The 13,794-nt window shown below is 39.3% G+C and overlaps 1 protein-coding gene across 1 annotated transcript; it reads right to left on the bottom strand.

Annotated features, from left to right (window-relative positions):
• Nucleotides 1-4,248: 4,248 nt before the first annotated feature.
• Nucleotides 4,249-13,599, bottom strand: cpeb1b (cytoplasmic polyadenylation element binding protein 1b). The gene is made up of 12 exons (XM_081359086.1): nucleotides 13,484-13,599; nucleotides 12,483-12,651; nucleotides 11,524-11,715; nucleotides 10,687-10,895; nucleotides 9,961-10,213; nucleotides 9,671-9,784; nucleotides 9,342-9,446; nucleotides 8,931-9,067; nucleotides 8,499-8,697; nucleotides 8,302-8,396; nucleotides 6,054-6,134; nucleotides 4,249-5,961 (listed from the first exon to the last, which is right to left on the bottom strand). The coding sequence occupies exons 1-12, from the start codon at nucleotides 13,496-13,498 to the stop codon at nucleotides 5,851-5,853; spliced, it is 1,680 nt and encodes a 559-aa protein (XP_081215212.1). The 5' UTR covers nucleotides 13,499-13,599; the 3' UTR covers nucleotides 4,249-5,850.
• Between the last annotated feature and the right edge of the window lie 195 nt (nucleotides 13,600-13,794).

The raw sequence follows: 13,794 nt of genomic DNA, 5'->3' as shown, positions 1-13,794 counted from the left end.
GGCCATGTATGTTTATCATGAAAAGCCAACTCTTTAAAATTGTAAATATGACAGAATGCATGAAATTGCCTTAGACATCCCCTTTATAAATATGTAAATGAATTTGTAGTATACTTAGCATAAAATAAATGTATTTCAAATTAATTTTAGTACATTTATTTGTCACTAGGGAAAACTATCAAGTGGCTTAGAAAGACTCTTATTGTGTTTTATTGGAGCTTCACAGACATAGACAAAATATTCCTTTGACAACAGCCTTTTTCGGTTTTATTTCACTAGGCGAAACTTGAGACAGAGAGATGGAAGCATTAGCCCCAGTAATGATAATGAAAGACCGCAGCTGCACTGAGTTACAAATAGCTTTTATATAAGACAGCACAGCCACAGATAGTCATAAATAACAAGTAGTTTATAGAATATAAACTTGCACGTTGTAACACTGATCATGTCTATCAATGCAAAGTGTACAATGCTAACAGTATGACTTTATGATCCCAGTGACACACACACACACACACACACACACGCACGCGCACACACACACACACACGCACAGGAACACTTAGCCATTCTCACAAAAACATCACGAAGAGCAGCCAGGCCAAGGAGGCAGTGCTGTCTCCATGACAACTGCCTAGAATGTGTAGATCAGCATGCTTGTCCACATCTCTGCTGCTCTCTGTCTCTCTCTTGTTTCCTCTTGGACCATCTCTTTCCCTCGATCTGTCAATCTCTTCATCTCCCACTGGATGAAGATGTTTCTTCTGGATCACAGTGGAACACAGCAGACATCAGAGAGATGTAGTGTGAGTATCAGAGGAGAACACTAAAGATCTTTTGAATAGTTATGCAGTTCATGTGATAGGAAACATTGTTCATGTGGAGTAAAACAGATGTAGGTATGAACCAGAATTCATATTTTTATAAATATGAAAAAAAAATATATATATACAAAAAATATAAAATAATATATATACATATGTGTATATATATATATATATATATGAACTGAATGAAAATTTTTAAACATAAATTTAAATATATGAATATAAATATCTATGATATTAGACCATTTACAGTATAAGTGTACTGTACACATCAATCATTCAGTCAAAACTGAAATATTGTTTCCATTAAAAAAGAACTGTTTTCTATTTGAATTGAATATGTTAAAATGTAATTTATCGCTGTGATCAAAGCTGAATTTTCAGCATCATTACTCCAGTCTTCAGTGTCACATGATCCTTCAGAAATCATCTTATTTGATGCTCAAGAAACATTTCTTATTATTATAAATGTTGAAAACAACTGTGATGCTTAATATCCTGTGAAAACCGTGATACATTTTCTTTCATGATTCTTTGATGAATAGAAAGTTTAAAACAACAGCGTTGATTTTAAATAGAAAGCTTTTGATACAATGTCAAAGTCTTTATTGTCACTTATGATCAATTTAATGCATCCTTGCTGAATAAAAATATTAATAAAAACATAACTGACTGCAAACCTTTGAACGGTAGTGTATCTGTATGAGTATTTGCAAATACCAATAAGCAAATGATCGCATCTTCCAGGAAGTCCTCAGTAAAGGGAAAGAAACTGCAAATCTGGCCCACCCTAATCAAATTTATTACTGTTATCAGGCTTTCTCTGGTGATTTCTTCATTCATTTGCACCTGTGCCTTTTTAGGCTGAGAATGAGAATCAAGCTATGAACAATTTATAGCTGCTTGCACCTGTGGCTGCACTTGTGCCTTTAGATGTCTCAATCGCCAACTGGCCATTGTGACCCTGGAGGGTAAAGAGGTAAGGGTCATGACCTCTGGAGTGCATGGATGTAGATAGTACTGATATAGAATGAATGAATGAATCCCTAGTTGTCACAAATGCATCAATGAGCCAAAGTTACTACATTATGTCTCAAAGCCTGTTTAGACCTTGCAGATATTTTTTTTGACAGACATACGTATACAGGCGGCGATAGATAGATGATAGATAGATAGATAGACAGACAGACAGACAGACAGACAGACAGACAGACAGACAGACAGACAGACAGACAGACAGACAGACAGACAGACAGACAGACAGACAGACAGACAGACAGACAGACAGACAGACAGACAGACAGACAGACAGACAGACAGATAGATAGATAGATAGATAGATAGATAGATAGATAGATAGATAGATAGATAGATAGATAGATAGATAGATAGATAGACTTCTGATAGATTGAGATCTATCTATCTATCTTCAATATTTTCTCATGGTGGTTTGGACTGATATTTTGCAATGCCAAAAGGAATACTCTAATGTCTGCATGAACATGTGTTTTGTGGTTTAGGTTTGCTAACTACCTATTTAAAAGTTTTGCTCACTCAGGTCTAGTAAGTTTGTGGGATGGAGTGAAGAGGTGGCAGATTTTGCCGAAGCTCCTCCCCCTTTCCCACGATCGTTTACCAGCCCTCTGTCCCGAGGTGAGGATCCCATAAAGAGGCACAGCTGAACTCTAACCCTATTACCCCCTGTTTCCTGCAAGGGCTTTAGTTTACAAACACAGGGGGGATGGAGGGGGTGTAGAAGACACTTCCACAATTCAGACTCGTTTCCGTTCCTAGTCTTTCTCACACATTACACAGCAAAAAGACCACCTCAAAAGTTATAAAGATGAGGCTAAACAAATGGTACTTTATCTTCTCAGATAAAAAATAAATAAATGATAACATGCAACACATGCAGCTTTGTCCAGTGTACACAGCATGAAGGGAACCTCTGCGTGAAGGTTACATTACAAATGAATACTTCCAAGAAAAAACACAGAAACAGCATTCTTATAGATGAGAATAGCAGAACTGTCACTCCTGGAAAAACAAAATGTTGAGCTTTAGCATGAGACGATTGTAGACTGATATAGACTGATTCAAAGCAGAGTTTTTAACAGCACTTCATGTGCACTTCTTAGTAGCCTACTAAAGTAAGTACACTCTCTTCACACAGCACAACAGTGTCTTTGATATAAAATGCATTAAATTACCACATATTGTAATTGTCACTAACTATTTTCTTACTAAAACTCAACCATCAATCAACAAGCCTTTTTCATAAAATGTTCCCCAAATGTTTCCATATGAATCACATCATACAAATTCATTTGAAATCGCCACCTCGTAAAATAATTGTTTTCTCATGAGATCAGGTCGGCAATTCAGACAAAATCCTATATTTATGCAGTAACTCTACATTGAAGAACATCCAAGATCTAAAAACTAAATAATTCGACCTACCATAGTTAATTCCCTCATACAAAGCAGTTTTGCTTTATCAATTCTGTCACCATCTATTTAGAAGAGGCCAGCTTTGTAATAACATGTTATTTAATTGTTTTTTTTAATTAACATCCTGACAGGGATTGAACAGACATGCCAAGACACTGTTCCCCAAGTGTATCACCATAGATGAAATACAGTATGATGTAAATAAGAACTTGTGTCCAAATGAAAAGACTAAGTTGGGCATTTCCATATCCTCTGCCAAATATTGACAGATGGATGTTGTTGCCTCTACAAAACTATGTGAATATTTGTATTGAGAAAAGACAACCAATTGTAAATGAAAATAAAATAAAAAGTTTAGAGTAGGCACACTGAAAAAAAAAAAAAAAAAAAAAAAAAGTGCCTGTGGCAAGATTTCTGTAAAATGATTTTGCATGTTGCAGGTGTCATCGCACTTTCAAAGTGAGATGTCCAGTAAACACTAAAATGCAGAAACAAATGAACACATCTGGCAACATTTCTTTACGTTGGTTAGATAAACAGCAATAAAAGTTTAATGCCCTATTGCATTTAAAAAAAACAAAACAAAAAAAAACAGTGCAATGCTGAACCTTGTTAGCAACCAAGCAAGTTTACTACATGAGAAAATCCATATGGAGCCAATTATGTGTGGCAAATGTTAAACTATATTAGGTTAAAAATCATGCACTGTGGTAAAATGTTTTGAGGTCATATATTTTCCAAGGAACCATGTGATAGTCATTATTCACCTTTTTTTTAATCTTCCCTTGTAATCATTTTCTATATATAGCCTACGTATCTTGCCCTTTGATTTAATAGGAACATTCAAGTAGTGGAAGTCAGTTTCCTGTATGTTCAGAAGTTACAGCAGAGTGAGTCTTATATGGGTTTCTTTTAACAGAACTGAATAGCTCTAATGCTGCTGGATTCCAGTATCATCAATGCAATCAATCAATGCAAAGATACAATGGCTTCACAGTAAAGTCAACAAAATTAGAACAAACAAATCCAAAGATCTCAGCACAACATAACATTTTCAAACCTTGATCAAACAAACCCTGAGAATACAAGGGCAGCTATGCATGACAAAATGGATTATGTTACGGTAAACCTTCTACATCCTCAAACCTATAACACTTTACTAGACGGATAGGCACTCAGTACACATTTATGCATCCTATATTAACTATTAATCAGCGGCACCAAATTACACCAACTTTTACCTCAAATTACAGCCCTAATCCTCATTTGCAGATTGGCAAATGCAGCACTTCCACCTAGTGGACAAGTAGAAATAATTTGTGACACTCTGTAAGACTACATGGAGGAATACTCTGTTACACATTAACTATAAAGAAACAGATACAACAGGAGTAATGCTTAAACACCTTTATTGTGCCCAGTCAAAAATTCAAACTTCACCCTTTTAAGCAAACTTGGCAGACAACGAGGTAGAATGACAGAGGAGCTTGGGAAATAGCTCTGCATGGAATGCATATGGTGAGAAGGACATTCTTAGTTCTGAATGTAACGTTATTAATTCAGACTTTCAGCAGGAGATGATTAAAGTGACATTTGCATTTAGTCTGCTAAGGCTCTTGGTACATTCAAGGGAAGTCTATGCTTTTAAATACAAGCAGCCATATGGGCTCACACCCACAACACCTGCTGATGTACAATACAAGTGATTAAAAACCTACCCCTTTACAAAGTGCAAATTAAAAAGTGCAATAAAACTACGTGCAGTCGATGGCCATTCTCATTTATGGATTAATATATTAAGTTGGTTTGAAATCTGATCGAGAGCAGTAAAAGCAATGCCTAGTGGAGGCACGCACTGAAATTGATCTGAATTGGCAATTAGATCTGCAGGGTTATGCCGCAAACCTCTTGTTCTACCAAACAGAACACTGATAAGGCAAAAATACTCCAAAAACATGGAGGGGAAAACAAAAACAAAACAAAAGCGCAAAATTAAAAAGCCGCCGGGTAGATTGCTATTCAACCTTTTCCATGCCATACCTTAAAACTGTTTCATGTAAAAATTTATGAAAACTAAAACTGTGAAAAATGTCATGATGAAAATCTGGCTTTTGTAGTTGCATCTCAAAAACGTAAAAAATTGGCAAAAAAGTGCCAGAAAAAAGCAGCTAGTGTGGAAGGGGAAAAACCAATTAAAGGCACTGTATGGCTTCCGTCTGTTAAACAATGAGACTTTGAATGATTTTTACCAACACAAAATAGCAACCTATATAAAGGGGGGGAGAAAAAAAAAAAAAAAAAAAAACACCTTCAACCATGGCCTGAATCAACTTGGTCAAAAACTCTGGGTCTTCCCATCCACGGGCCCCAGCTAACCCATCTCACTGTGTACAGTGCCAAAGTGAACAAGCCAAACTAAAAAAGAAAGTGCAACAGTGAACTTTCTACAGTGTTTCCCCATGCCCCAACTCCTGGGAGGGCCTTTTGAATTGGGGCCGACTCTGGAGCAGTGCCCCGAGGGGAGCAGGCGCAATGGACATCCAGGCTGAGGCATCGTGCTGCCATGCGCGCTTCAGTTGATGTCCCGCTTCTTCTGGTTTCGCATCAGAGGGCGGTGGTTACTGAGGATGTCCATGGAGTGCTGCCTATGCCAGCAGGAGCGACAGTAGTACTTGAAGCAGGTCTGAAGGGATAGGGAAATGGACCGTTATACAGAGACATGCAATTTAGGTTGCTAAAATGGAAAAAAAAAAAAATAAAAAAAAAATAAAAAACCTTGTCCCTGCAGAAGAATGGCCCAGGCTCACGACTGCATAATTGACAGATAGCATCCTCCAGGTATGGGTCAATCTGAACCTAAAAGGAAAACCAAACCCATGAAGAAAATAAGCACTGAGGAAATTGTAATATTGAGTAGCATACTAATTGTCTAAAAATTAAAAATATACATGCACTGCAAGGCAGATATTGACAAATGTGACTATATGAAGTGGCAATTGACCTGAAATTAATCATTTCTGTCTGGCAAAGTCACAACAGCAAACGCACATTTCTGAATGTGTAGATTCCATGAGCAGCGCTAGTTTAAGTGGTTAGTTAGGCAGTAAAGCTACAGACTCCTTTACAGGTCGGTCCATTTGAAAGCAGGGTGTGATACGAACTACGTGAACTATCATGATGTGTAAAATACTGGATTTGCCTAGCCTGGGAAAACCCAGACAAACTTCCGGCAAATTTAGATTCGCTCTGCAAGTAGTCTGGCAAAGAGCCCATTCAAGCAGATTTCTAATCCGTCCAAATCGAGGCACCAATCAGAAACGTTGAGGCAGGCTTTACACGATGATCGCTCTGGGCGCAATTGGATAGACCTAAGACCAATCAGAGGCATTTGAGCGACGTCTGTTGGTAAAGCACACCAACTTTTAAATGCATTATTATATTCAAATCGCAAACACATGAGGATAGTCTCCGTGAAAGACCCACTGGCAGATGAACGTGCTACTACATTTCTCTCCGAAATGGTAGGAAATTAAATTCGATTTAGAGGATTTTAACTGTGACGAGATGATTGACAGGGCAGTTTACGTGACAGGATGCACGCGACAGATCTGTCCGATAAAGATGACGAAGTAATATGTCCCAAAGCTTGACTACTTTTTTGCTACACATTCAAAAGTAAATACCTTTTCTTCACAAAGAGTACTTTTATGGCGTAGTGTAACAGCATATGGCTTTACACGATGACGATCGCTCTGATTGGTTTTAGGTCCATCCAATTGCACCCAGAGGCATTTGAGCGACGTCCGTTGGTGACGCCCCTTTGGAAATGAGTTAATGAAGCTTTGCCAGACCATAACTCGGTTAATACTGAGAATGGTCTGGTTTTAACCAGGCTAGGATTTGCCCTCATCAACCAATAATTTAAATCCACAGAAGACCAAATAAACTATAAGAGGATATATATAGATAAAGATATAGATACATGACCTGAATATTCGTTCGGTGGGTATTCGATTTTGGGATTCGAATATTCGTTTTCCTTTTTTGCACACCTGACATCCCCTTCAAAACAGTTCTCATTCACTCTTGAAAATGTTTACACAAAATCTGGCAAAACAATTTACAATAGCTTAGCCATTTTTATTAGGATGGACAGTTGAAGGAACCCAACCTCGTTTTATAATAAATATATTTGCTTCTTAGCCTACTAAATTGTTCCCTGCAACTGGAGTGTTCTGTCTAGAGTGCAACTGGGTTAACAGCTTGTATTTTGGGTTAAGATCTGTTTCTGTTCTCTTTTCCACAATGTCAAAAGCAACTAAGTATTAGCCTTTTTTCCCATTATTATAGGGCAGTGCTGGTAAACTTGACAACCGCGATACACTTTTGTATGTGAATGCCGTTTAACAGTTTTACATTTGACACGAGTGAAGCGCAAACCTTTACAAAGTAAACTAAGTTAGCAATTAAATGTTACGTCACAGCCATGGAAACATTTGGATTAATGACGAATGAGAGATTTGTGCGCGAGTACATAAATTTAAGCTTTGTATTTTGCAATCTGGTCTCCCAATTATCAGCAAATTTAACACTATTCCATTAGTTATTCCACTGGACATGGTATCTCTGGTTTTTCACAAATCTTCACTCACGTCTCACCCATTTTCACAGGGGATTATAAACGTTTCTTCCTTTGGTTCGCTTTAATTAGGCCTATTATATTTGCATTCTTTACTGTGGTAAAATAGAAAAATGCTTCAGACCAGCCCTAATAAATATACAGTAGTCAACATTAGAAGTGGATCAAAAGTCCAAAGATGTCCTAAGACAAAAACAGGTATTGTTCAAAATCCATGTATAACTTTGAAAGGTTTTGATCCACTTCAAATGATCTTTCTATAAACCATTTAACCAATGAGTTACCTCAGTATAAATAGTAGCATCAGTGCAGCATGCAAAAAGGCATCAAGATAGTACTCCACAACTAACACAATAAAATAAGGCTTTAAAAGTGTTACTCTACCTTCTTTGTAAATTTGGGTGTCTTGATCTCCACAAATGCAGCACTCACAGCTTTCAGATAACTGCGTTGGTTGTTAAAGGTTACACGTCCAGATCCTGTAAAAAGAGAAAAACGTCAACATGTCAAACTACAGCATTATATACTAAAATTAGTTACGATTGGAGGGAGAAAAAAAAACATTTGGTAAGAAATCTCACCAATGGGGTACTTGTGCTTGTCTGTGTCAATGCCTGCATACACTACTCCTCCAAACAGATCATTCATGATGCTGGCCAGGGCTTCAGCATTGAGCATGCCATGCAGAGCTCCTACAAACACAGTGTTCCTAGGGTCCAGCCTCTGAGAGGGGCAACTCACATAGTTACTGTCCGAAATCACCCAAGGGATCACCTGTGCCTGAAGGGCCGAAAAATGACAGGTCAGCATTTCTCTCAAATATCAAGAAAACCACAAGATATTTTACCATATACATGCAGGTTGAGAGCCATTTAAAAGAAACCATTCTGGAAGCAGGTCAACAAGCATTGTTCACCCACACAGTAACCTTTTTGGTACAATAGTCAATTTTAAAATCCCCAACATACACTACCAAGGCCATCTGCACATGTTAGAAAGTGCGATAAGCTTACATCTTTGCAGCGCATCCTTCTGCTGGACATTTTGAAGTAATACTCGCTGTAGCCCTCAGGATGGAGCAAGTCCTCAGTGCAGTCCTGAAGCAGGGCACGCACAGACTTGTCCGATTCAAACACCAAGTACACATAACCTGAAAAGGGGACAAGTGTCACATGCAAGTCTCACTAGGACAAAAGGTGACTCATTTCAACTGCCTTACAGCCACCTGCATAATTGTAGGTTGTACATCAAACTACAACTAACCTGCGTATGAACATTTTCTAAAGTGTAAAGACATCCTTAACTCCCAGAACAGTTGCCACCACATGTGTATGAAAAGTTGTTATAGCCACCAAGAAGTTGAGTGCCACACCACCCTGCCACAGTGCTGTAATAAAATACGTTTCCTACCCTTTTAGCATTACCTTTGGGCATATTACCTTTCGGAGGGCAGCGAGGGTGCTTGCCATCCTTACCTGGCCACTCAACACTCAGAGGGCCATAGCATTTAAAAGTGTTTATCAAACCAGCTGGGGACAAAAGAGAAAGGCTATTAGTCTTTAAAAAAAAAAGCCATATTTACAGTACCACTCAAAGTTTAGAATCAGCATCAGTCTGAAATAAATGTAAACTCTTCACAAATTTGTGATAAATTTTCCCTTCAGAAATCATTCCAGTATGCCAATTTGGTGCTCAAAAAAACGTGTTGAAAACAGTTGTGCTGCTTAATATTTTTGTGGAAAGAATTATCTACCTTCAGTGATGTCCCAGGGAACTCCTCCCAAAAAGACCTTGCAGGAATAAATGGGATTTTGGTAGTGTCTGGGGGGCAGCTGTCCACTCCATGTGAAGGTAGCTTCATTGATTGCTGTGGAGCACAATATCACAAGTTGAGCACAACAAGCAATACACCACTGCATCAGGTTTGAACAAATCTGTTCAAGGGGAGTATTGAGGGAGGTTCAGAGGTTTTCGATGGGAGGGTGAAGGGGTAGGGGATAGCCTATAAGATGATGCACTACAGTAGTATGCAACAGGCCATACAAGCTGCCTGTCTGTGAAGCCAGGCCTCTCTTTCAATGCTGAAAGGGCTCTCAGGAGTCTTCATAAGGTCCCAGTTGGGCCAGATGGAGGCACCAGGCCAGCGGTGGGACAGGCCACCGCCTGAGCTGGCACTGGGTGGTGGGGTAAGAGGTGAGCTGCTGAGGTCCAGACGAGAGCCGAGCGCTAGCTTGAGAGGATCCCTTTGCATACTGGACATAAGGAATGGCATAGACGGAGAGATCCTCAATGAAGACTGCAAAAAGCAGGAGAGAGAATTTAGGTGTGTAAAAGTGTTAATACCATAAAGAGTTACACCTTTAAAACTAGCCATTTCACCCTACACTTTGGATCACAAGGGGAGTCAAATTTATTGGTATGGTGCTTTTGACAATGCACATTTTTAAAGCAGCTTTACAGAAAGTTACAGTATGCTGTCAAGTTATAACAAAGTAAACAATGCTTTAATTTGATTCGAATAATTTTTCGAAATCTTTTTAATAGAAAGACTAATTTTAGACAATTACGATATTGCGAAGCCCATTCTTACGGTGTTTGAAAATTACACATTTTGGGAAAGACTTTGTTCATATCGTTTAAACCGGGAGCTGCAAGTCAGTCACTTCATAATGTGCAAATCCCCAGTGAGCAAGACAGATGCTAATGCTACCAAGAAACGGAAAACTAATTTGTGGTGGTAGAAGAGTGAGAAAAAATAAATAAAATTACCAGCAGGTCTGAAAGATGATCAGAACCAGAGCTGAAGCCACTGGTCTCAGAGTCCACAGGGCTAATGGAGTGAGAGTCCAGGAAAGATTGTGAGCTTAAGCGTGCCATGCCGGGAAATTTCTCTAGGAAGTCGGTGGCACCAATAGATGGCTCGGAGTAGCTTGGAAGCTTGTTTGAGAGCTGGTTGGGAGTTCCCAAAATCCCTTGCACTGAACAAAATCAGAATTGGTGACAAAGCAAAAAATAAATACATAAAAATCATAATAGATTCTTTGTTTTTCTTCCTTAAACCCCCCCGAACAAACGAGCACAATAAGACAAACAAAAACTGAAAGAGAACAGCTCTCATTTCAGCACACTATTGAGAATTACCAATGCATGAGGCAGGCCGAGAATGTGTGGCAATAGTCAACAAAAGGCTCTGACTCACTCTACGGGCCTAGCGAGAACGGTTCAAACCCACTCTAGTCAGGCCACTGATACCAATAAAGACATAGTCTCACTTCAATTCACACATGTAGTTCTGTTTAACAAAGACACTAGATTAATTTAAATGAAAAAAAAAACTTCTCTAAAATTTATGCTGCTTGAATAAGTTAATGTTGTAAACAGAACATGACTTTAAAACCAATTTTTAAAACTACTCCAGAAAGAAACAGTTTAACAATACCATTATATACTGAACAACAAGCAAACATTAAGACTCACTTGAAAAGAATATTGCATAAATGATAAAATGGCGTTACTTCAACTGTTTATGTAATGTTGTGGCAATGTTATCATCAGGTTGTGGCAATGTTATCCTAAGATTGCTTTAAAGTGATTCATTTCACTCACGTGAGGCTGTGTTGGTCTGTACTGAGTGATCAGTGTCATGGCTGCTCCACGGTCTCTCCCAGTCAGACAGGCTGAGGGACTGTAGGCCCAGACCCCAGTTATTGACGTCAGGCAGACCCCTGGATGAGTCCTGGCCACCGCTGGGAAAAAGCATCCTGCTCCGGACCGCAGACAGGTCCGAGTCGGGACGATCTGTTAACAGAGTCCAGAAATGAAACACACACAGTTTGGCGACTCTGCATCAGCAGTGGGAATAAAAGGCATGCACATTCGAGAAAGCATTGGCTCCCTAGACTCTGGTAAATCACGGATCGCCTCCCTGCGCCTGGCTAAACTGCACAGGAGCAGCTGTCTCTGCAGAGATGACCCACCCTGCATGTGACCCAGGCGCTGCTGCCCTCACAGCCCCTTGCTAATGACATCAGTCCCTGGCCTCCTCTGATGCCACACTACCGTGCATTCCTGATAAATTCTCCTGCAAAGAGGCAGCTCCTCCTCCCACCTCTGGCTCAGGCTCCCGTTCGAGGTGGCAGGGAGAGAGCATGAGTTCGCCGCTAGCTGCAGGCTAAGAGAAACTCCAGTGAATCGCAGGACTGTTGCTAAGTAGCTGAAGAATGAGCAATCTGGGCTGCTCATGCAGAATTGGACAGCCTCCAACTGCTTGCTTCAGCCCTGATTCAGCATCCTCCGTCTCGCCTGCATGACACTACATGACCGTTGCTGTAATGATTCCCTGAGCACATGAAGCTCGAATGCAGGGCCAAAGCCAAAAGTGCAAACAGCACTGCAGCAGATGCATTTGAATGTGGGGAGCGAAAAAAAAAAATACTGTGACGAAAAGGTTACAAATCTGTATTGTTATTGTGTCTGCACATATATTAAGGAATGGTGTATGTGCTACTCTACTTCTCACACACATAAAAAAAAAAAAGAAAAAAACAGCAAACATTACAATTTACCATTAAAAGGGTCTCGCTTGCATTTGGCAGTAGGAGTCGTGCACACCCCGCTCAGATCCAGTGAGTTGCCTAGCATGGTGTTCATTCTGCAGAATGTGTCTGCATTGCTGCATGTGGACAGGGCTGGAATGTCAGAATCCAGGCAGTTAAGAAGTCTGGGATTTTCTCTCTGTCAGAACAGAACAGATACAAGAGTCACTAATGGTAAGACATGAGGTGCATCCCAATTTGCATACTATTCAAAGACATTTTGTAGTACAAATTTGAGTGGTGCGTTTCCCAGATGGATGGTGCACTTATTTAACAGAAAAAAGAAAAAAGTGAGGAATGTTGGACACTTCAAATTTGGTCACTCAAATGTCACAGCTTTACTTGCGTAGCCAAAAAGGAAGGGCTATCAGAATCCAGTGTTGACTAACAAAATATTTTAAACCTTACACACTAAATGGTTGAGCACAGAACATAGATAAGTGCATAGCAAGTAGTACATAATTGGGACACAACTTTAGGTCTGATTCCTTCCCTGCCTCTTTTCCTCACCATTTCACATTCAGCTAGGAAAACATTAAAAAGGTCATAAGATTTGAAGTTGGACTAGAATTAATTTCCAATTTTCCCTAGTGTGATGGAGCATAATATACAATTAATTCGTAGTGCAATGGATGTCACAGCTATATATGCTGTGGAATTAAAACAAAACAGCCAATGATTGATTAGATTGAACAGCCCTCATCAATTGCAACTATATAGTGAACCTCTCACTGTAAACATGATGACAGACTGAGGCTATCATACATAGCTAGCATTTTTGCATGCTCAACAAGACCATAATGGAGCACTTATCACTTTCACAAAACCTAAACTTCATAAAAGTGATAAATGCGGGCCAAACAAGCACCAACAAAACATTTAACACACTCACAAAACCCCATAGACTTATTAAAAACTTGATGCAAGACTCAAAAACAAATTGGCAGACTTTCTCTTGCTGAACTACTCACCAGAGAAAACGCCATTGTAACAACCAAAATTATCGAAAACAACACCCAGTTTAACTCTCCTAAACTCTACTTAAACCTTTCGAATGAAATTTTGGCCTAATTTACCACACCTGTGTTCAGGTCAAACACCCCGGGATCCAGTTCTTCTCTGGCGTTAACCAATCACAGATTGCAGGTTGAATTTTATTAATGAGGGGGCGGGCACTTGGCACGGCGTCATTTTTAACAGGCTAATTTACTGTTTCAAAACGTTCGTGTCCTTTAAATGTCCAGATTTAGCTATAAAAAATGTTATTACATTGAGTTTTAAT

This window comes from Scardinius erythrophthalmus (assembly GCF_964197995.2).
Source record: "Scardinius erythrophthalmus genome assembly, chromosome: 2".
Lineage (NCBI taxonomy): Eukaryota > Metazoa > Chordata > Actinopteri > Cypriniformes > Leuciscidae > Scardinius > Scardinius erythrophthalmus.
The sequence above is the reverse complement of the archived record's forward strand: the minus strand, read 5'-3'. Positions and strand labels throughout refer to the sequence as shown.

What these genes read in the sequence shown, in the direction of transcription:
- cpeb1b (XM_081359086.1), bottom strand. An exon ending in GAAAGGTAATATGCCCAAAG is followed by an intron (nt 9,068 to 9,341) that starts GTAATGCTAAAA and finishes TCCCCTTTTCAG; the next exon opens with GTTATGTGTACTTGGTGTTT. An exon ending in GAAGGATGCGCTGCAAAGAT is followed by an intron (nt 8,698 to 8,930) that starts GTAAGCTTATCG and finishes TCGGCCCTTCAG; the next exon opens with GCACAGGTGATCCCTTGGGT.